This window comes from Panthera uncia, chromosome C2, assembly GCF_023721935.1.
Source record: "Panthera uncia isolate 11264 chromosome C2, Puncia_PCG_1.0, whole genome shotgun sequence".
Classification (NCBI taxonomy): domain Eukaryota; kingdom Metazoa; phylum Chordata; class Mammalia; order Carnivora; family Felidae; genus Panthera; species Panthera uncia.
The window spans coordinates 88,801,052-88,824,937 of record NC_064810.1 but is presented as its reverse complement, the minus strand read 5'-3'; the positions used below and the strand labels follow the sequence as shown (position 1 = coordinate 88,824,937).

General features: G+C 36.4%; 1 protein-coding gene across 8 annotated transcripts in view; it reads left to right on the top strand.

Moving 5' to 3' along the window:
• Positions 1–23,886, top strand: part of NAALADL2 (N-acetylated alpha-linked acidic dipeptidase like 2) — a 1,336,058-nt gene that overhangs the window by 1,101,147 nt on the left and 211,025 nt on the right. For all 8 annotated transcript variants that reach the window (XM_049629585.1, XM_049629587.1, XM_049629586.1 and 5 more), the window contains one exon: positions 23,729–23,875. In XM_049629585.1, the coding sequence (XP_049485542.1) occupies positions 23,729–23,875 (147 nt within the window). The remainder of the gene's footprint in view (positions 1–23,728; positions 23,876–23,886) is intronic.

Here is a 23,886-nt window from a genome sequence, read left to right as displayed (position 1 = left end):
TCCATTTTTTCATTTAAATGTTAATAACAGCAATAATAATGGAACTACCAAGCTTATAATAAAACATTTTATAGTGCTAAAAACATTTTGTGCATTATATAACTTCGGATATTTCCCATTAAATTGCACTTTATTTTGATATTATTATTTAAATGTAGTATCACCTGTATGGTTTTAAATTCTAAGTCTTCTTTTGCTTCCATCATATTGTGAGCTTTTGTTGAAGGGGAGGTCAACAGAAAATCATTAACATTTTGGTCAGAAAACATTTTATCAACATGATCTTTTTAAATATTTGGGAAACTCTGGAAAACATAATAGAACTTTTAGTGTAACTTTAGTCTAAGGTAACTGGTTTAACTGCACTGGACACTTGAGAAATAGAAAAGGAAGAAGAGCATCATTTTCCCGTCTTAAAATACCTGATAGTACATGGATTCTAAGGCAAAATATTAGCTTCAGTAGGTATTACCAAACATGAAAGCAAATACTATATACATTTATTGCTTATAGCTCCTGTAAAAGACAAGGAATGTAGCTAAGGTTTGTTTTGTTTTTGTTTTTGTTTTTAACTGATGAAGACATTTTTAAAGCTATTGATTGATACTTTAATTCCTTATTATAGGAAAGACGTGATTATAGGCCCTATACTGGGGGCAGTTTAGAAAGGATCTTAGCAATGTTCTTTATTTGCCTGGACAGAATAAGTTGTTCTGACCTCAAACATGTTTGGAATAAACAATGAGGGGCAGAGAAGTAGGAATCGCCAGTTGTGCAGCGGTTATTAATTCGGTATTTCTGGAGTGAGAACTTCCTATAAGGCAGCAAACAAAGAAACCTTCCTGTTGGGAAGGAATCTCTCGCTCTATGCCATTCTAGGGAAGCTCACACATTTCTAAAACATTTGATAGGTGCCTCCTTCTTTGGAAGAAGCAAAGGCACCCGATCAGTTGAATGCTAACCAACCTTAAAACAGAGGAGAGATAATGTTAAAGAATGACAGGCCACCCTAAAGTCGATTTTTCTGTGAAATTTTCCTTTGGGAAAATTAGGAATTGTACCTGAGGAAACAGTTTCTATACAGAATCAATTTTGAGATTGTGCGTGTGTGTGCCAGTGTGTCCTTGCCACTGAGTTAATGCTGTATTTGGTGAGGTGGTGGTGAATTTGGCTTAGCTGCAGGCAAAACTTGAAAGTTTAATGATCTGAACCAGAGAGCCCCCAAAAAGTAACAATGATGAGACCCCTCAGCTAGGGAGGAGACGCACACTTTAGGAGTGAATTGTACTTGAAACAGAGTCAGTGAGGTTCCAGCAACATAGGCTTTCATAGGCTTTCCCCATAATGTAGAATGGGGAAGACTCGGCTTAAGCAGAAATAATAACAACAGAAATATAGTATCTCTGCCATCTCCTGGTCAGATGCTTTGTTTTTGGTTAAATGGAGATATAAAAGAACTATTTAGTGACAACTTTTGGCGTCACATTTTCCTTAACTATTTCTAGTCTTTAAATCTTCCCTCACAATTAAATTATGGGTCTCATAAAAATTAGAAAGTATCATCCTTCTTAAAGTGTGAATTATTCTCTGCTGTACTGCTTTATATATGGCAAATCTATATGGGAGGAAATTCTACGTATTCCCTAGTATAACTATTCTGTTTTGTGGTAAGCATGGAGTGTTTACGGCCATATATCATTACACTGGAGATTTATGTTGTATCATTTATTGGCCTGAAACTATGTTGTATATAAACTGTGCAAATTTATAAAACGGTGTAAAAATGTGTATATACAATATATATGTTAGGAGTAATCACTATTTATGACCAAAATTATAAGAGAAAAGCAAGCATAAGAATGTTAAGAAAATGTTTGTTAGGCTAAAATATGAAGTTCATTGGAAATGCAGTGCAGTAAAGTGTTGCTATTCCTTTATTTGAAGTTTCTAAAAGAACAATATACTCACTAATACATGATTTCTTCACATTTGCTCGTTTCTCCTCTCTTCCAAAAGGCCTCTAGTGAAAAAGAAAATAGAGTATTAAATTTTACATGCAAATTTTCAGTAGTTTGCAAATGACTAGGGGCAATTCTGCCTATTAAACTACTTTATTCCCACTACTGGTATTTTAAAATGTTGAACATTCAGTTTATGTTGAAATATACAGCTATACTTTCATATTACTGAGATTTACCATATTATGTGCTTGTCAAAATCTTCATGTTTCTTTTTTATAAGTTGTTAAAGAAATGTTCTATTAATATGTGTGCTCTTGCTACACAGTCTTATAATGCTATGCTAGCAGCTGAATATTTAATAAAAGTATAACAAGATGTGAAACATGCATTATACAATATATTAAAATTTCCTCTTTGCTTATGTTGCATTTTTATACCATTTTATTGATTTAGAGACATACACTGATGAACATAATGACTTGTAACATTTTTTACAGGTGGGGATTCAAGTGTGTACCTATGGCTTGTCAGAAATTCCTGGAATTAATCACTTAATTCAGTGGGGGGATAAAGTTCAATATAATCTCACTTACTTTTAAGTGGGTGCACTTTAAGAGATACTACTGGGATAAATGTATTATTATATATTTTATCAATATGTAAAAATTTTAAGGGCTGTAACAAACACCACCATGTTAAATCTACCTTTTAAAGATTTAGGCTTTCCTTTTACTTTACTTTCTTGCCTTTCAAAGCACTCAATAGACAAAAGAAGTTATAGGCATCTTGTTAAATATCCATATTTATATCTGAATAATTATCTTCCATTTTTGCTGATAGCTCAGTTTGTATTTGGTAAGCATATCAAGGCCTTAGGATGTAAACAGAAATGACTTGGGTCTCATGTCTAAATCATGATATGTTCTTTAAGGTAGCAGATGCTGATTAAACATGCTTATAAGCTAAGAACAGTCTATAAATTCTAGATGTTTCCTGACAAATTGCATACTAGTTGAAGCTTTTCAAGCTTCTAAAAGGAACAAAAAATTATACCACCTGAGAATTTGAGGACTTGGAATTTCCTATTGGTCCTGTATTATCTTGGGCTATAGCCAAATGATTGATAGGAGAATCATTTAGGGTTTGAAGATTCTAAAAGAGCAAGTCACAAGGGATAAGAATATCTTAAAGTTTCCAAAAAAGCTGTTTCCCAAATGTCTTGGAATTATTTTTATTGTCTCTATTGAGTCCAAATTCCTCTATCTGTCCTTGAATTAAGTTGTGTCTTCTCCATAAAATCTTCCCAGACAGCTATATCCCACATGAGTCTTTTCTTTCTGTATATAGCTCTTGTACTTATACATTGAACTGAATAGTCTATTTCTTAATTATATGTTGTTTTGGGTTTTTTTAAATGTTTGGCATTGTGAAATTTTATTTGCTTTGAAAAGCACAACCTTAAAATGTGATTCATTTCCTTGAAAATCCTTGATGTTTCAATTACAGAAGCTATTCCCAAGTAATAATGGTAGCTAGGTATTGGAGCCTCAAAATTAGGATCATTATGTCATCATTTAAAGGTTTATACAAAATACTCTTTAAATGCCACTAATTTTTCTTTTAAAGGGTATTTCCGTTTTAAAAAGATTTATCAGTATGGATAGATTTATTTGTAAGGGAGTAAAATAAAACACTTTCCCTCTACTCGCCTAGGTTGTCTGACTGGAGCCCTACAAATTAGACTGAACAAAAGATAGATTAATAAAAGAAAAACAATTCATTAACGTGTGCATTGCCTGAGAGAACTCATTGATGAATAACTGAAAGGGGTGGTTAGCACTTGAGCTTATATAGAATCTTTACAAAGGACAGTACATTTGTAGAAAAGAGAGTAGACAAAGGAAAAGTTTTAGGCTTTTAGGGGCAGCAAACTAGGAAGGTAAATATGGGGGGAGGGGAATAATGGAAGGTAAACTTTTATAGAGTTTGTTATATGGATTCCTCTGGGGCCATATGTCTCTAGGCTGATGGGAGACATCATCCTGCCTAGTAGAGAGGAAGAGGGCAAAGAGATTTCCCTGTGTCTCCTTCCTCTCAGTTGCCTTCAGCTCAAAATAGTTCTTCTGTCAAAGTAGCATATTTTGAAGTGACATATTCTTAACCTCCTCACATTCCTTCAAGAAATATTTATCGTAAAAAAAAAAAGAAAAGAAATATTTATCATGACGCCTGGGTGGCTCTGTCCATTGAGCCTTCGATTCTTGATTTCAGGTCAGGTCATGCATGAACTCACGGTTCAGGAGTTCAAGCCCCTCACTGGGTTCTGTGCTGACAGTGCAGAGCCTACTTGGGATTCTCTGTCTCCTCTCTGCCCCTTCCCTGCTTGTGCTAGCACTGTCTCTTTCTCTCTCTCAAAAATAAATAAACTTAAAAAATAAAAGAAATATTTATCAACCATCTTCTATGTACTAGTGACAGTACGTAAGATCTGGCTTTTATGGGTGTGCATTCTAGTTGAGTAGCCTGATGACACACAAATGAAGAACTGAACGGGAAATTGTCAGATGATAGTGAGTACCATGCAGAAAATTAAAGCAAGGGGACATGCTAGGGAGTGATTGCTTCATATTGGATAATCAAGCAAGTCGTCTAGGAAAAGAGGACATTTAAACTAAGACCCAAAGGAACTGGCCCAGCAAAGACTAGGGGACCTGTATTCCAAATGGAATGTAGTAGTCCTAAGTGTGCGGGATGTTAATGGATGAGGGAAGAGTGTGGTATGAAACAAGTGAGGAAGTAGCCAGGGGCCAGGTCCCAGGATGGGCTTTGCACGCCAGAGACAGTGTTTGGATTTTATTTTGAGTACAATAGGAAGCTCTTAGAGAGTTTAAACTAGGAGGGAGGATCTTGCTCTTAGGTTTTACATTTTTAAAGATTAGTCTAGCAGTATTCTTTCAAAAGCATTTTCATGCTACTAACCTTTAAGATCATTATGTTTAATGGCTATGACATTTAATTTAAGCATTTATGATTTGGGTAATTATGTTATTTTTACTATTCCTTACTTATATAATTCATCCAAAAGTATAACATATTGTAATTTAAACAATGGCACGGTAATATTTTTATGTAAATAGTTTTCCTATTCTGTTAGATTGGTCACATTGGATAGATTCTCAGAAATAGTGTCACTGGATCAAAGAATACCTTTTTCAAGTATGTAATATGTCCTGCTGAATGACTTTCTAAAAGACGAGTGCCAATTTCTTTCACTGATGATATAGAAGAATATAATTTATTCAGGGCTTATCAACCTTTGAAATCATTTTAAAAATCCTGTTATTTACTAAGCAAAACCCCCAAATGGTTACATATATTACATATTTAACTTAAGAGAAAATTCTAAAAGAAATTAAGTAGCAAATACCTGTATATAAAATATCATTTAGCTTAAATGTATGCAATTTATCTGCTATCAATTGTTATTTACTTTTCTAAATCTGTTATCCTTGTCTAATTAGAACACACCATGCTCCTTTCAGATCTTGGAAAACAGCCTGAAACTTGGTGTACCTCTAAGAAAGCCTTTTGTAGATTTTCCTCAGAGCCTCAGGAGCAATACAATTTGGCATAAAGCTAGTTACTTTAGAAATAGGAGCTCTCAAATATTTTCTAATTCTAGCTCCTGTGGGCCAAGAGTCTATTTACTGATGAATCCTAAACTTTTTTGGGGGGAGGGGCAGCAAGGAAGGGATAGGCAGGAGGTTGTGTGTGTTTCTTTCTTTCTTTTTTTTTTCTTTTCTTTTTTGCTTATGTGTGTTTCTTTAAGCGATTGTTCCATGTCAGAGCAAGGAAATAATAATTACTGTTTGACCTCATGTATTTGAAACAGAAACCCAAGCTTAATTGATAAAGCAATCACGTCAATAATGTATCTATCCACCACAGTGCTCAGTTATCCAGAAAGAATCTTGTACCTACCAGGATCTATTGTTGAAAACTCCTACGTGCCTTTCAGATAGTAGTCGGTGCATAGTATTGCATTATTTGCTAACCTTTTAGCTGTCCCCAAAGATTTCTTATCAATAAACTCTATTCAATTCTACTAAATTCATGTGATCTTCCAAAAGTAGTTTTTAAACCAATATACTGTACCCTTTAAAGCACAATATTTTCTACAAATTATCTGAGCACTTCATAGGGGTAAGCACTTCCTACCCAACTGTATCACAAAATCCTTGAAAATACAAAGAATGCATTTTGTTAATAATTTGTATTTTATAGAACATGTGACACTTAGTAGGTATTCAGCAAATAGTTGTTGACTGTGCAATGGTTATAAAATATTAGAAATGTATGCACATACACATACGTATGCACACACATACATATTAAGACACAAGAAGAAATCTGTGATTACTTGTTGGCATGCATATTGTTGACAACCCTGAGAGATTAGAACTAATCATTTCTAATATCATTTGAAGGAGGGTCACTCCCTTGCCTTACTTATTAGTATTATGCTATGATTGTCATTTCTGAGTTGCAGGATAATTAATGAAACATTTTACCTACTCTTGAATGTTTGAGATTTGAACTGAATTGATTATCCAAAAAAAAAAAAAATCCTTTTTATTCTCTTTTTAAATTTATTTTAAATTGTGAGCAGTCATCTTTAAAGATAGTTGTCTTGAGGTGACCAAGGCAGAGAGCAATGGACTCCAGAGCTCAGAGCACAGGCTCAAATTAGCCAGCCACCTTGGCATTTATTAATGGGATCAGTACAGTACAGCATAAGTGTATGTAGTGATAACAGCTCTCCTTGCTTCCTCCTTGATAAATATTTACCAAAAAATAAATAAATAAACCTAACCAGGGGTGAAGACTAGAAGCAACAAATGGGAAAAAAAATCTTTTGGCAAGCCATGAAGAAGGGGAATAAAAAAATTTTAGAAAAACCTGGAGCAGGAGTCAAATTCTACTGTAGTCTCAGTTACTTATTATTTATAGGATCACTGGCAATTACTTACCTGTCTCTGTCTCAATGTCCTCATCTGTCAGATGATTGTAACATCCTAATTACTTCAAAGTGCTATGAAAATATAGAAGAATATATAGGTCAATATTCTGTATAAAGTACTGAAATAATAAGATACTAGACTTATAGAAAACTAGCTTTCAGAACCAATAGAATAAAAATAGGAAAAGGTATATTTTTTATTCCAAATGATAGAAATTGTACTGTAGGTAGAATGCTATCATTGCCTTCTTTATGAAATTATTTCATTTAGTCGGTTTAAATTTGCCATCAATTCACTGAATGGCAAACATATAACAAACAAAAAAAATTAGGTAGACAGTCTCTGGACTCTGGGGAATAAAGTTATTATTTCTGAAGGACATCTCATTTCTCTGAACTTTGAGAACTAACAAAATTTTTCCTATATTAAAAAATATTTATAATAATAGTAATTCTTTTTAATTCTCTAAGCTCTTACCTCATATTTATTACCTCTGTACTTGTTCCTTGAGACCCACCCCTGACATACTGAATCAGAAGTCTGGGAATGGGGCCCAGAAATCTGTGTTTTAACAAACCCTCTGGGTTATCTCTTACATGCTAAAGTCTGAGAAGCACTGGATTACATGTGTAAGGGGCAGCAAAAGAAGGTGAAAAGTAAATAATGACTATAAAGATTTTATGTGAGCAACTGGATGAATGCTGGAACCATGTTTGGTGAAAAGAAATACTGGAGAAAGAGAAATCAATACTTTATTCTTTGTTTTATTTTTACTTTAAAATACTTAATTGTAGTATAATATATATAATAAAACATTTACTGTCTTAACTTTAAAAGAAAATTTTTAAATGTTTATTCATTTTCTTTGAGAGAGAGAGACAGAGACAGAGCATGAGTGGGGCAAGGGCAGAGAGAGAGGGAGACACAGAATCTGAAGCAGGCTCCAGGCTCTGAGTTGTTGGCACAGAGCCCAACACGAGGCTCAAACTCATGAACTGCGAGATCATGACCTGGCCGAAGTCGGACACTTAACCTACATAGCCACCCAGATGCCCATCTTAACTTTTTTAAAAAGATTTTATTTTCAAGTAATCTCTACACCCAACATGGGTCTTGAACTTGCAACCCCAAGATCAAGTGTCCCATGCTCTACCCACTGAGCCAGCCTGGCTTCCTGATCTTAACTTTTAAAAAATTATTTATTAAAAAGTATAATGGACCTATTTTTAAGCATAGAGTTCAGTAGTGTTGATATATTCACATTGTTGTGAACATAAAAGTTCTCCAGAACTTTTTCATCTTGCGGAACTGAAACTCTATACCCATTAAACATCTCCCCAGATTTCCCTTCCCTTAGTCCCTTGCAAACACCATTCTACCTTCTGTGTCTCTGAATTTGACTACTCTAGATACTCCATTGTATTAATCTGGTTGGGCTGCTATAACCAAATACCATAGACTGAGTGGCTTAAACAATAGACGTTTACTTGTCACAATTTTGGAGGCTGGGAAGACTAGGATCAAGGTGCTTACTCCTGGTGAGAGCACTTTTTCGGTCTTCCAGACAGCGACCTTCTTGCTGTGTCCTCACATGGTGGAGACAGAAAGGACTCTGGTGTCTCTTCCTTTTCTCCTAAGGGCACCAGAGCTGATTAGTGTCTAACCCTTATGACCTCATTTAATTAACCTTTATCACTTCCTCACAGGCCCCATCTCGAAATACAGTCACTTTGGGGGTTAGGGCTTCAACACAGGGATTTGGGGGGGCAGGGGATACATTTCAGTCAATAGCACTCATATAATGAGAATAATACAATACTTCTCATTTTGTGACTAGCTTATTTTGTTTAGTATAATGTAAAATCTAATCTCTGGAGAGTTAAATTTGAAGTAACTACTTCACATTCAGGTGAGATGTCAACGTGGCAGATGGTAAAAGGACATGCTAAATGTTGTTTATGTCCTTTTTGTGTCTATCTGCAAAATGTCAAGTCCAACACAAAGTCTCATATCAAAGTGCCTTCATTTCTAAGTGTTTTGAGTTCCAGATGAAGGAGGTAGTGAGGAGAAAGCTGACTTCTTTAGAATCCCAGCATTGCAGTTAAAGAGTCAAGAATATTGGACCTGGAAACAGAAACTATGGGCCAAATTTTGGCCTTCTCACCACCTAAATAACCAGAGATGATTTGCTTAAATTTCTCTTAGCAATGGTGGCTTTAAGACCGCTTAGGGATAATTATTTCCTCCAAAAAATATTGTTATAAAGATAAAATATTATGTATGAAACCTGGCACATAGTAGATATGGAATGCATATTTATTAAATGTGAAATACGTATTATGTATTGTTTTAAATGTTAGACCATTTTTAATCTGTTTTGCTTGTTACATTTTGTTGTTAATTATACTATTTTAAGTATATTTTTCTTGTGTTTTCCCATCACAGATTAGAAAATAATGATTTTATTAAGGAAAAAATTAATTTAAGAAAAATAAAATAACTTATTAAAAATTCCTAGGTACTGGATGAAAAAATATGAACTGATACCATATCACTTTTCAGGTATAGATAATCATCTTTTACGCAGCCTTACCCCAATTTTTTTTTTTAAAAGCCTCTTCTATGTGGAAAGCCAAAGGGGGAATTCATCTTACAATATTTAATATCTGTATAATATTTTTAAAATATTATCTTTTAATGAATTTAATGAATTTTAATTTATTTAATGAAATTAAATAAATCAATTTATTTAAGAGTACTTAAATAAAGAAAATACAATTCTGTCACATGAACTCTTTTATAAAATCCAAAGAGATTAATTTGAGAAGAAGAAGAACAAAAAGTGTGAAAAGAATGTCCTTTAGAACCAAAGTTTATCAAAGTTCATTAGGAAAAAGTGCATTGGATAATCATGAAAAGATTTAGCTTTCTAAATATGAGCATTCCATGTCTTAGAAGGCAGGAGAAAATAATTTTAAGCATATTTAGTAGAAAGACATTGCCAAAAATATAGGTGTGTGTGTGTGTGTGTGTGTGTGTGTGTGTGTGTGTGTGGTCTGTTGGTTACTTTAGTAGTAAAGGTAATTCATTATAATAACAGTTAAGTGCTAAGTACATCTGATGGAAGACTAGGTGCTGAGTGCTTTGCATGCATTATTTAATTTACTTCTCTCAACCTCCTCATATTGTACACAGTCTCTTTTTTACATTAGAGAAATTCAAGGCTTGATGAAATTAAGTAACTGCTTAAAGTCATACTGCTGAAAAGAGACATCAATGCTTTTCAAAGGAGAATGCAAAATTGTCTATCTCACCTGCAGTCTATTTGTGGGTCATGCTTTGATTATTCTTTAGTATAATTTATCTCAAGCACCTGCTTATCACAATGTGCTCTGTGATGTCAGTATATACTTACTGACTTCCTCCAGGTATCTCGTAGGATACATGGTTTTCTTGAAAGCAGATTTTGTCCTGGAGGGAATTAAGAGAGAGAGCTTTCAAGTACAGTTATGACTCATGGAATTACCTGAAGTCAACCTCAAGCTTCCAGAGATCTTTAGAATTCTGAATCCAGTCATTTTCAGGTCTAAACCTAGCTCAAGCCAGATGATGTTTGTGACGCTCTTTGCCTCTTCTCCCCCTTACCATCCCTTCCCATTGGAAAATGTTGATACAACTGGACTGATTTCATTTTTACAAACTCTTATTGTACCCATTTTATTGTGCCGATCAATATGGGGTCAATAGAAAGGTGGACAAAATAAATTCTTTGACCTCAAAAAACATGTAGGAGAGGCAGAAAAAAATGCAAAGGAGAATTGAGTTAAATCAAGTGGTGTAAATATAGGACTAATTGGTACACTAGGACCAAAATAATGGTCCTAGGTCTGGTACGAAGAAACCTGACCTGTGGGATTGGCATTGGGGTTGAGTCATTGGTAGTGCTTGGATATCCTATGCACAGTGCTCCTTGGGTAGAATAGTGGCTACAAAACCCCTATGAACTCACTCTAGCAAAGCTATCCCTAGGCCAGCAGTTATTTTAGCCCCAGGCTTTCAGGTTATGCGATGATGCTGTCATCTGTCAGAGTTAGGCATAGTACTGCTGATGGTGTTATTTCCTCTGCCCGATTTCTCACTCTCAGCACTTAACTTGCTTGAAATGGTAATGTGTGATGGTATGCCATCCACATCCTTTTGCCCTCCTGGCTTGCCAAGTCTGCATTTTTCAGCTTTTTCTCCCTGTGCCCTCCTAAAATTAAATGAATTACCTTTAAAAAACCTGAGAGCACCCACCTGATTTACAACTGCCCTGTACCCCTGGTCACAGAGAGGACAGCAAACTTTCTCCTGCTATCTACTGAGTGATGCTAAATATATGCAAAGTAACTCCAATTGTTTCCTTGCTTCCGGGTTTACTTTTTTTGAAATGTCTGGATTTTTTTTTGAAGGGAATTGACAAAACTGTTTCATCTACAGTAGCGTTTGTTTAAATATTTCATTAAAAATATTTGCAGCCAGACACAGTTAATGTTGAATTGAAAACCAGTTAGGTTTTTCAGTTAATTTTTTTAATGCCTGGCAGCTGGAATACATCACCGAAATGCTGACACTGTATTATTTAAAATAGCATTGCCTGTGAGGCCAGGAGAAGCTATTTAAGACAAACCTCAAGAAGGCTGGTGAAATAATAGCTGAAGTTATGTTATGTCAGCCAATTCCTCAGCATGGAACAGCATTGTGAAGCCAGAGTTGTTATCTTTCACTGAGACATAAAATCTATATCTTGATCCTTTTGGTCATTAAAGGTCCTATAGGAATTGCACCCAGGGCGAGTGTGCTTTCATCCAATACATTGGCCAAAGGTCAGTTTGGAAGGTTCCACTGTACCTTTCCAATATGCTCACGGTTTCATTTAGATATAATCAGAGTACATTTTTTGGAAGGGCCCTGGGTTTGTCATTCTGTATATAGTTTGCATTTCATGAAGAAATAGGTTTAGCTGTTGGAGTGACCAACAGTAAGCCTATCAGAGATGTGCCAAAGTGGTGAAGGGATCCATGGAATCTATGTGGTACATTTTTTTAAAGTCATCATTTTCTTAAACTGTAAGGTAATTTTAATTGAGTTGATTAGTCAGCAGCCTACCAGCTCTTTCTGTACAAACCAAGGAACCCCTTTTGTATTTCCTTAGTTAATGGGAGAGGAAGAGGATTATAAGACCAGAGGTAGGGGTAGATGGGGAGAGGGCAACAATGTTACAATCCAGTTAGAAATCCTTAGAGGATAACAAAACTTTTTATTTTATATTATTTAGTTTTTAGATGTTTATTTATTTATTTTCAGAGAGAGGGAGAGAGAGAGAACATGTGCATGCTCAGGGAAGGGGTAGAGAGAGAGGGAGAGAAAGGATCCCAAGCAGCCTCCACATGTGGGGCTTGATCTCATGAACCATGAGATCATGACCTGAGCTAAAATCAAGAGTCAGGCATTTAACTGACTGAGTCACCCAGGCACCCCAACCAAAACTTTTTAAATCTGCATATGGAATAAATAATACTTGTTTTACCCATCTCACAGGACTGAATTATGATCTAATAAGGTGTTTATTTCTAAATGGTAAGTCCTCATTTAAATGTCTCCGTGTAGAAAGTGAGGTGGCCCATATTTAGCATGTTTTGGTAGTAACTTGACACTTGCCTAGAAAATACAATACCTGTAAACCATGTAGATAAGAATGATCCTCAAGGAAATCAAGATTATAAAATGAATGAAAGTTTATTTTCAGTTTTCCCGACCATTTTAGGCTGTCTGTTCTCTTCCAGTATCCTCCTGGTTACTGGGTGCCTACTTTATTGACCCCTACCCCAGCAGGGGACTCATGTTATTGTATCCATTCCCAAATCCTCCTTAAAGAGAACTTGTTCTTCCCTAATAAGTGGCAGTTACTTTTATCTGTCCCCTCCCCAATGGTGTAGACATTTCTGATGGTTCCAAGTGGACCTTCTTATATTAAATGGTTGTTGATGATACAATTCTAAGTACCTCGATTTTCCTACTTAGACATTTTGTAAAATGTTAGCATTTCTGAAACTGGGAGATATCTGTTACATGGCTTGTCTCTCTCTTACTATCCACCAGAAGCTATTTTTAAATTGATTACCTTACAATCAGGGGATCTTGGAATTGGAAACATAGAGTATATAGTTCAGAGGATATTTCAAAAATTTAACATTTATTTTTGGCAGATGATTCAATCACAGATTTAAAATTCAAAAGTAATAAATAAGTAGACAATGAAAAGTCTTCCTCCTAAGCCTGTTCTTCCCACAAGTACCTCTCCCCAGAGGCAAACACCATCTGTATTAGATAGAGCATATGTAGTTTTTTAAACACAATGACAACATATAGATTCTTAGTACACATTTTTTTTCATGTAGAAATTGTATCTTAGAGATTGTTTATCTCCAATGCATGAGTGGCTTCAATTGTTCTTTTTAAAAACTGAATATTGGGGCGCCTGGGTGGCTCAGTCGGTTAAGCGGCCGACTTCGGCTCAGGTCATGATCTCGCGGTCCGTGAGTTCGAGCCCCGCATCGGGCTCTGTGCTGACCGCTCAGAGCCTGGAGCCTGTTTCAGATTCTGTGTCTCCCTCTCTCTGACCCTCCCCTGTTCATGCTCTGTCTCTCTCTGTCTCAAAAAAATAAATAAATGTTAAAAAAAATTTTTTTAAATAAATAAATAAAAACTGAATATTATTCCATTGTATGGATGTGATATAATTTATTTAACCTTCATAGAATTTGTAACAGTTGTTTTTTCGTTGGCAATATATGAGACACCAAATTTCCCATGTCCCTCACAACTCAGTCCATAATCAAACTTGACAAAACTTTTTTGTTTGTAAAGTGAAAAGAAAAGACACTTCATATGTACTTTATGCATAAAAGGCATTTCTAATTATTTTTTTCTGTGAAATGCTGGTTCATATTCATTGACTATTTTTTATTAGCTTTTCAGGCTTTTTGCTTTAGGTATTACAGAAACTAGCCATTTGTCTAGGGAATTAGTTGTAACTATTTTTTCTCTGGATTTTCAATTATCTTTGTTTATGGTAATTTTTGTCATGCAGGAAATGCATATGTTTATGTTGTTGGGGTAATTAATGATTTTTGTCTTCCTGGTATGTGACATACTCAAAAATGTCTTTCCCACTCTGGGATTATTAAAAATTTTCTTCCACTGTTTCCTCCATGCTTTTATGAGTTAGATTTTACCCTTAAAAGATGGATTCATCATGGGGCACCTGGGTGGCTCAGTCAGCTAAGCATCTGACTTCAGCTCAGGTCATGATCTCATGGTCTGTGAGTTCAAGCTCCACATCGGGCTCTGTGCTGACAGCTCAGAGTCTGGAACCTGCTTCAGTGTCTATGTTTCCCTCTCTCTCTGCCCCTCCCCCACTTTCTCTCTCTCTTTCTCTCTCTCTCTCTCAAAAATAAATAAACATTAAAAAAAAATTTTTTAAAGATGGATTCATCCGGAATATATTGTGGTACAAGATACCATAGGGTGGCTATTATTTTATTATTTTAGTGGAGATCTTTATTTAAGCCTAACAGTTTGAGAGAAATGTAATTTTTAAGGTTTTAAAATAACATACCTATTTTTTATTGTTACACAAAACCTTACATGGAGAATTAAAAAAAGAAAGAAAGAAAGAAAGAAAGAAAGAAAGAAAGAAAGAAAGAAAAAGAAATAGATCTTTTGTTATCATGTGCACATTAATCAGGAATTTTAAGTTAACCAATTAACCAGGGAAGAGGAAGGCAAAATAGAGTAGACTCAGGGTTTAAAGGAGACCTAAGTTAGAAGTTAGAATAAAAACAAGGGCAAATGTCTTTATTCTTTATTTTCACTGTACCAGAGTGCTCTCTAAAGCATTCATTTCTGAATAAATATATTTTTAATATGATTTGAAGTATTTCAAATATAAAGTAACATTTCTCCATATATGGTAACAGGATTAAAGGTTATAAGGAAATTTAGCTTGATCTGCCATTTTCTTCTGCCTTTGTTTCCCACATCACTATGGAGGGGTGATGGAGACCTAGGTCCTGCGGGACTATGACCTCTGTCAGTTAGCCATTTGTGTGTTTTTTTTTTTTTTTTCCTTTCCTTTGTTCTTGGGCAAACAGGAGTGTCCAAGGAATACCACACATATCCCACCTGGCAGGGAGGGGGGCAGTGTTTGTGGCCTGTCAGCTTGCCTTATGCTCCCTCATCATATACTAGAGGATTGCATTCTGCACCATTTAAAGCTGAAAATACTTTGTTAACACTCAGTAAGTAGGTGATTAAACCTTCCCCCAAAGCTTGAGGTACTGGAGATTTTGAAAATCCCATTTTACGGGTTGAAAATTTCTTTTTAAAAATCAAGTTAAAAAGCTGGTTTTCACCTCAGACTCAATTTAATCTTTAATAAATGCATTGCGAGATATTTACTGATTAAAAAATATGTACCATTTGAAAGTATATTTTATATATAAGAAACTCATTATCAGATGCTAGTGTGAAGGATAACCAAAATAAGTTTCCAGTTTAAAATATTAAAGAGAGTCAGTAAGCATAACTTCCTGTTGCCTCTCAAAGATTACTAAAGGAGATCTGCAATGCATTATGAGGAACTGGGTATAGATAGTAACTTGAGGCACTGGCATAAAAAAAAAAAAAAAATAAGTGAGGAACTCCTGACATACACACAGAGTAACTAAATAAACATTGAAGAAATGCCACAGATACACAGATAGTTGGTTACAACCACATCCAGTGATTATGATGTGATTTAAAAAAAAAAAAAAATCCTTGCAATCCCAGAAAGAACAAATTTAAGATTCAGATGGTCCCGTGCATTAATGTGGTCTGTATGCTAGGTATATCAGCATGGTAGAGAGGAAAGAGTGTTGCATATGGAGTGAAAAGATCTGGAATCAAATTCTAATTCTGTTGATTTGGAGCCTCAATTTTCTAATTTGTTAAATGAAGTTGTTTTGCTAGGAGAGCTCCCCATTGTGGCCACTTTGATAGGCTGATCAATCCTATACAGACCCATTCTCAGAAACCATGTTTTAAAATGCTTAAATTAAAATACACAGGATTATAAAGGAAACTAAGTCAAACTGCAGTTATCTAAGTATTAAAACACACAAATTTGCATTTAACTAATATGTAAGCTTTTTTATTTTTTATTTATTTTTATTTTTTAACATTTATTTATTTTTGAGACAGAGAGAGAGAGCATGAACAGGGGAGGGTCAGACAAAGAGGGAGACACAGAATTTGAAACAGGCTCCAGGCTCTGAGCTGTCAGCATAGAGCCCGACGCGGGGCTCGAACCCACAGACCCCGAGATCATGACCTGAGCCGAAGTCGGATGCTTAACCGACTGAGCCACCCAGGTGCCCCTATGTAAGCTTTTTTAAATTAACACATTAAACACCAAAATTTAAGCAAATGTTTTGTAAACCCCCATCTTTTCAAATAGTAATGAGTTTTTCACAATTGAAATAGTAACTGGTTTCATTTGATTGCAAGTCAGGTACTGCTAATATATCCGGTTTAAGACCTACTTCACATTTGAATGAAATGTTAAATTTCAGTTAGAAATGAATGGAAATAAAGATGCTACTTTTTCCCCTCCCTTGGTCCACCAAATTCATAGATCACCTAAACTCTTTCTGTGGACCTCAGAAGAATAACCCTGGTGCTTTCTGTGGGCGTTCATATTACTGCTTCTCTCTAGTTTCAAAAGGCAGTAATTTCTCTGTGATTACTTAACTATTTACATGTTCACATTGCATGGAATCATGTTTATCAGTTCTAAAATAAAAATGTAACACAATTTTATGAACTACCTCCAGTTAACCAAAGGAACAAAAAACCCAGCACTGCTCACTGAGGTGGTTTAAAGTGTTGGGGTTCAGAGCCAATGACCAAGAAAGAATTCTTGAGATGTTTTCAGTGCAAAAAGGTGTTTTTTTGTTTTTGTTTTTTAATAGCAAGAGGACAGGACCCTTGGGCAGAAATAACTGCACTGGGATTGGGAGTTGGGGGAGGTAAAGACAAGGGGAATTTCCAAAAAGATTTTCCTATGCTAAAGAAGACTCATAGGATCCTGGAAGCCTGGCTATTGTCAAGCTGTTATTTTTCCCCCTAGCAAAGCATTAAAAATAAGACAGGAGTTCCCTGAGGAATGTCCTACTCTGTATGTCTTAAGTATTTGTCAATGGGCTGCAGGTTATAAGGAAATACAATTTTGTCTACATTTCCTTTTGCCTTTGTTCTCCACATCATCATCACCACTATTAAAGTTTAAATTTTTACTAGTTCTGATGAAAATTTCTTAAACGGAAAGGTGATCTACATTAGTCACAGTTCTCCAGAAAAACAGAACCAATAGAGTATACAAAAAAGAATTATTACAAGGAATTGGCTCACAGGATTATGAAGACTGAGAAGTTCTAAGATCTGCAGTTGGCAAGCTAGAGACCCAGAGAGCCGACTGTGTGAGTTCCAGCCCCAAACCAGCAAGCTTGACCCTCAAGAAGATCTGATGTGTTTCAGTTGAGTCTAAAGAAAGGAAAAGACCCTTTTCCTTTTGTGCCTAAATGGGGTGTCTCTCCATTGCATGGGGACCCTCAAATGTGGAATGGCAATGGGGTGGAAGCTTTTGATGCAGGAGGTAAAAGAATTCACTGAATGAATTCAACTCACTGAAAGAATTCACCAGATGCAGAACAAAGGAGATAGAAGTTTATTGAATACTGGGAAGGGAGCCAAAAGCAGGACAGCAGAGGCTGTCTGCCCCAAGGCAGTGGGTGGGGGCTGCTTTTAAGGAGGGAAAGTGAGGAGGTATTATTACGGAAACTGGTCTGGATCACCTGGCAGAAGAAACTTGGAAGGAAGGAGCTTTATTTTACACCGGTGGACTCAGAGGAGATCATTCTCCAGAGATCTGAGCTCCAGAATGCAGGTGGGAAGGGTGATTTATAGCATCATTTTCCGCATTTGTGGCAGCTTTCATGGGTGCAGCAAACAGGGCAGGAAGAACCCGGAAGAGGAGTCTCTAAGCTAGGAACTAGAGCTTGTTTTTGTCCCATCAGCCATCTTATGGTGCAGAACTTTACTTATTTTCCCAACAGTAGTAATTTGGCACCTGAGGCAAGCAGGGTGGGAACAAGAATTTGGAAGGGAAGTCTTCAGGCCAGGACTGAAATTTCCTTATTGATCCTGTTGGCCATCATATAACAGATTTTTCCCTAACAGTATGGCTAGGTATGGAATATTCCCTCTTTTGGTGCCTATAACTGTGCCTAGTTATAAATAGTCCATTGATTAGTTAGGGACTATGGATATTTTGAAATGGGTCATCTATATTCAACCAGGTGGTCCTGTGGACCCTTTCCACATTCCATTGCTCAAGCCTGTTTGCCTGAAAGTGGCCTCTGTCGCAGCTCAGGTCAAGTTCCTCACTACTGGGGTAGGTCTGCTTTTTGTTCTATTCAAGCCTTAAACTGAGTGAATTAAGGCCCACCCACCTTAGGGAGAGCAATCTGCTTTAGACAGTCTACAGATTTCAAATGTAAATCTCATCTACTGAAAACACCCTCACAGATACACCCAGAATAAAGTTTGACCAAATATCTGAGTATCTAGTGGCTCAATCAGATTGACACATAAAATTAACCATCTCAGTGCCTATATTGAAAAATCACTTTTTAAAATACCATAGCATCGGGGCGCCTGGGTGGCTTGGTCGGTTAAGCGTCTGACTTCGGCTCAGGTCATGATCTCACGGTCTGTGAGTTCGAGCCCGGCGTCGGGCTCTGTGCTGACAGCTCAGAGCCTGGAGCCTGTTTCGGATTCTGTGTCTCCCTCTTTCTCTGCCCCTCCCCTGTTCATGCTCTGTCTCTCTCTGTCTCAAAAATAAATAAACGTTAAAAAAAAAATAAAATAAAATACCATAGCATCATTATCACAACTAGAACATTATGAAACTGTGAAATTCAGGAAAACCAGGGAGATAAATTGTTTCTACACAACTGAAGTTACAAAATGATACTGAAATGAAAAGAAAGTGATTTAATTTTATTATAATATATAGAATGTGGTACTTTTATTTTGAATGTTGCACTTTTCTTGCTATCTGAATAAGTAATCACCTTTGATTTCCTACAAATGCAGAGTGAATACTATGTGTGCAGGGGAAAGCAGAGTAGGGGAGAAATACAATGTTCAAATTATTAAACAGATTTTTAAATACTTTAGAATCTTGTCAATGTGCCTTGGTATCACTATACAATTAAGGTAAATGTTGGCTTAATTTCTTTATATTTCACTTACATGATCATTTACTATAAGGTTTTGCCTTTCAGCCTAAAAGTACGCTTGCAAAGAGCACACGGCTTTTAGGATTGAGATGGTGATTTCATTTCAGGTCTTCAATAGACTTGTGGTAGGAAATTAAACAAGTGACACAACCACAGTCATTGCCTGAACTTGCTTATTTTATGAACTGTAATAAAAATGCTTGTTATCAAACATTAAGTATGGAGCGTTTTGAACTCCTTGAATGAAATACTTAATTTGAATTTACTCAGCCTTGTAAATAAATTTAAAAGATTAATTGACCTGCACAAATTTGTTACCAACCTTCTCTCTCCTATGGTGATGAACTTCTAGTAAAATGAAGGAAATTAACATTTCTTTCAATATCACCCTTAGATATTAGTGTTCACAGGAGTTGAGCAGATCAGTACCTCTTTCTTGCCCAGTATAGACCCACCACAATCCACTAAAGTGTTGTGTGAGAAAACAGCTTACATTAGGGTAGAATACAGTTTTAGGATCACGGAAGGTCTATGAATTTGGCCTAGATTTAAAGTAATGAATAACACAAAGATTTCGAGAACAGGGTTTCTGTGCCAGGAATGTTCTCCTTAAGGAAAATCCCTAGATGAAATGACTTGGGGGGGCAAAAAGTCTGAAAATTGGGTTCTTTTTGTCCTATTTTACTCTGAAAGTAGCTACGAACAAAAGCACTAAAGAACAAAATAAACAGAGGTTTGAGGGTACAGCGCTTCCTTCCCTCATCACTGGTTAAATCACAGGAGAATAGGCAATACAGGAGGAGGCAGTGAGCGAGAGAGACAGAGAAACAAAGAGAGGAGAAATAGCATGAGCTGGTGAGAGAAGTCCTCTCCAGAACTTTGCAGGGAAACTGTGGGCTTAGTAGGTCAGGAACAGATCCCAGGAAGACTCCTCAGAGAACTGTGTTGTTGCTGATTCTCTAGTTTTGGATTGGCTTTCTTGAATCTTTTACCCTTCGTTTGTGCTTAACCCCGACAGGAGACTCAAATAGCCAAGAACTTCCAGCTGTAGGTTCCAGGCATTTGGGCCTAACAATGCTACTGTTCTGTACTCTAAGTTGACATTTAGCACCATCAATGTGGTTTAGTAGATCTCAACCTTCAAAACATAATTTAAAAACAGTTATAAATAGGGGCACCTGGGTGGTTCAGTGAGTTGGGCACCCAACCCTGGCTCAAGTCACAATCTCATGGTTTGTGAGTTTGAGCCCCACATTGGGCTCACTGCTGTCAGCGCAGACCCCACTTCAGATCTTCTGTCCCCTTCTTTCTGCCTCACCCCCGCTCTTGCTCTCTCAAGAATAAACAAAACATTTAAAAAAATTCTAAATAATGTTCATTCTGTCGCCATCTTAATTGATTTACAAAAGGAATTTTTATAAATGACAGAGGTGGTAATACAAACCTTTAGGGAAAAGATAGATTTATTAATAAATGGATGAAGTAAAGCAAGCCAGAGTAGGGAAAAGAATGTGGAAGTATTTTAAGGGATGTAATCCTGAAGGCTGGATGTTGCCTTTTTGAGTTGGCTGAAAAATAGAGAACATATGAATGATGATGTAGCTAGAAGGAATCACAGAAATGGAATGCTATGAAAATATGAGCTAAGCAGTGGGATTCGCCATGGCAAGAACAGAGAGACTTGAGTATCTGTAATGGCTTCAAAAAGAATGTCCTGGGCTGGTGAAAGGCCGATGTAAAACAAGAACTGTACTTTGTGAAACTTGTAGGGCAAACGAATGAAAGTAATATCAAATATTACATTTACATTTCACATTTATTTTTTTTTTAATTTCATTTTTTCAGGGACACATATTATGGAATTTAGGATTGTTGGGTTTTGATCCATGACAATCTTCTATTGAGAAAAAAAAATATTTCTAGGGAAAATTTCCTCACAGATTTCTAAGGAAATATCAGCGTGGCTGATATTTGGAGTGCATATTAAGAATTCAGCATGCAAAGATAAATTAAAGCCAAACCTATGTTTCCACTGATGTTGAGTAGGATGTAAGTTCCAAAAAGACACGTAAATAAGGGGAAGCATGTAAGTAAAGGGAAAGGAGACTCCTTGTAAAAATTATTTTTAATTTTGTTGGCTAAGCAACTGGGAAAAGACTAGATTCTATCAAGTCCTTATTAAAAACATAAGAGTGTTGGGGTGACTGGGTGGCTTGGTCGGTTAAGCGTCCGACTTTGGAACTTTGGCTCAGGTTATGATCTCACGGCCCGTGAGTTCGACCCCCGCGTCGGGCTGGCTGGTGAGTTCGAGCCCCACGTCGGGCTCTGTGCTGACCGCTCAGAGCCTGCAGCCTGTTTCAGATTCTGTGTCTCCCTCTGTCTCTGCCCCTCCCCTGTTCATGCTCTGTCTCTCTCTGTCTCAAAAATAAATAAACGTTGAAAAAAAAATTAAAAAAAAAAACAAAACATAAGAGTGTAACAGTCTAGGTTTCACAAATATAAATGCATGTGGCCACCATTCTGTGAATTTGAATGAGTGAAGCAGGCTGAGCGTGAGACACCAGTGATGGGAAACTGGTAACTGTCTTGTCTGCCCAAGACATTCAAAATTCGATTAGGAACAAAAACATTGACTAAACAAATACCTTCAAAGGTGCCAGTTCTCAAAAGCTGAATCTGTCAAAAATACTTGGAATTTGTACATGACATAAAGTAGTTCCTTTGCTTTTTATAATCCAGTACTTAAGGGTCGCTCTTTTTTGGGAATATGAAAACTCTACCTAAACTGTCCCAAGTTGATCTAAAACTTTCAGGAATCTTTGCCCAGAGAGTGTATCAGGAAATGAAAGAGAATGAGCTCTCTTTTCAGAAAATCAGGCTTTCAAAAGACACAATTTGGTGGGGTTCACTACAAAAATTTTTAGATTTTTTTTCATTACTCAAGGTATTTATAAATAACATTAAAATGGAAGCTTGTCTTGTTTATAAATGCTCACTCACACAGGCTTTCCATTTTAAGTGATTTTAACTTTGTTGCAAAGATCTTTCTATTAGGTTCTCAAAGAAAATTGGATAGGTTTTGAAACATTATTATATGTTTGGAAAATCTAGCCCTGTAGTTGAAAAAAGTTGTAACAATTCATGTTCTAAATATTAAACTACACATTTCTAAATTTTTGATCAGTTATATACATAAAGTATTTTTGAAATTATATCATACCAAAGAAACATGGCGGGGGGGGAGTATGGTTGAAGAGTCAATGTCTTTTTTTTTTTTTAATGTTTATTTGATTTTGAGAGAAAAAGAGAGCACAAACCAGAGGGGCAGAGAGAGAGGGGGACAGAACATCCAAAGCAGGCTCCCCACTGACAACAGAGAACCCAATGCAGGGCTTGAACCCATGAACAGTGAGATCACGACCTAAGCTGAAGTCAGATGCTCAACCGGCTGAGCCACCCAGGCACCCCAAAGAGCCAATGTCTTGATTCAATGACAAACATGTATTGAATACATTATACTGGACATTAGATGTGGTGTCCTCATTGCTGTTGTTTCACTTCTCTCATAATTACTGCTGAGGAGATTGGCATTTTTCCATAAAATTTTCATACTTGAGACTTAAGGGAATATGCTTTTAAGAATAAATGGAGGGGCACCTGGGTGACTCAGCTGGTTGAGCATCCAACTCTTGGTTTTGGCTCAGGTCATGAACTCACAATTCACGGGTCCAAGCGCCTCACTGGGCTCTGTGCTGGTGGCAGGGAGCCTGTTTGGGATTCTGTCTTTCTTCCTCTCTCTTTGCCCCTTCCCTGCTCATGCTCTCTCTCTCTCTCTCTCTCTCAAAATAAATAAATAAAATAATTTTAAAAAAAGAATAAATGGAGAAAATTTCTTCTGTGGTTTTCAAAAATCATTCTAAGAAGAATGGAATTATAACCTACAAAGCCTTCCTTTAAATTTATTGGAAAACTTGAAAAAAAAAAGTCTAAACTTTTTAGGGGCTCAACATCATTTTAAAATATTTCAAATTAAAGAGTCATTACAGTTCTTAATAATCTATGATAAAAATATTTTTGAAGCACCAACAGCAAGCAGAGTTTGATTTGAGCCAGCACTAGTCACAGTTTGGTGAGCATCAGAACCATAGGGAAGTGTTACCAGGCAGGCTCCTGGGCTGCATCCTCAAAGGTTCCCATTCCCATTCTGGAGGACAAGGGGGGAGCCTAAGCATTTGTATTTCCAGCAGGTTCCTGGATGACATTGATGCAGCCAATGTATTGACCACATTTTGAGTAGCACTGATTTTGGGGTATCCCAAGAAGCACAATGTATGCTAACAATTTAAATTATGTTTTTCAGAAAAATAATTTCAACTGTTCCAGAAGAGCTAAGTGTCAAGAAACCAATGTCAGTTCTGTACAGATAGAAGGTGATGCTGATTATTTCATCAACCATCTTGGAATTCCCACCGTGCAGTTTGCCTATGAGGATATCACAGCATTAGAGGTGATTGTTCC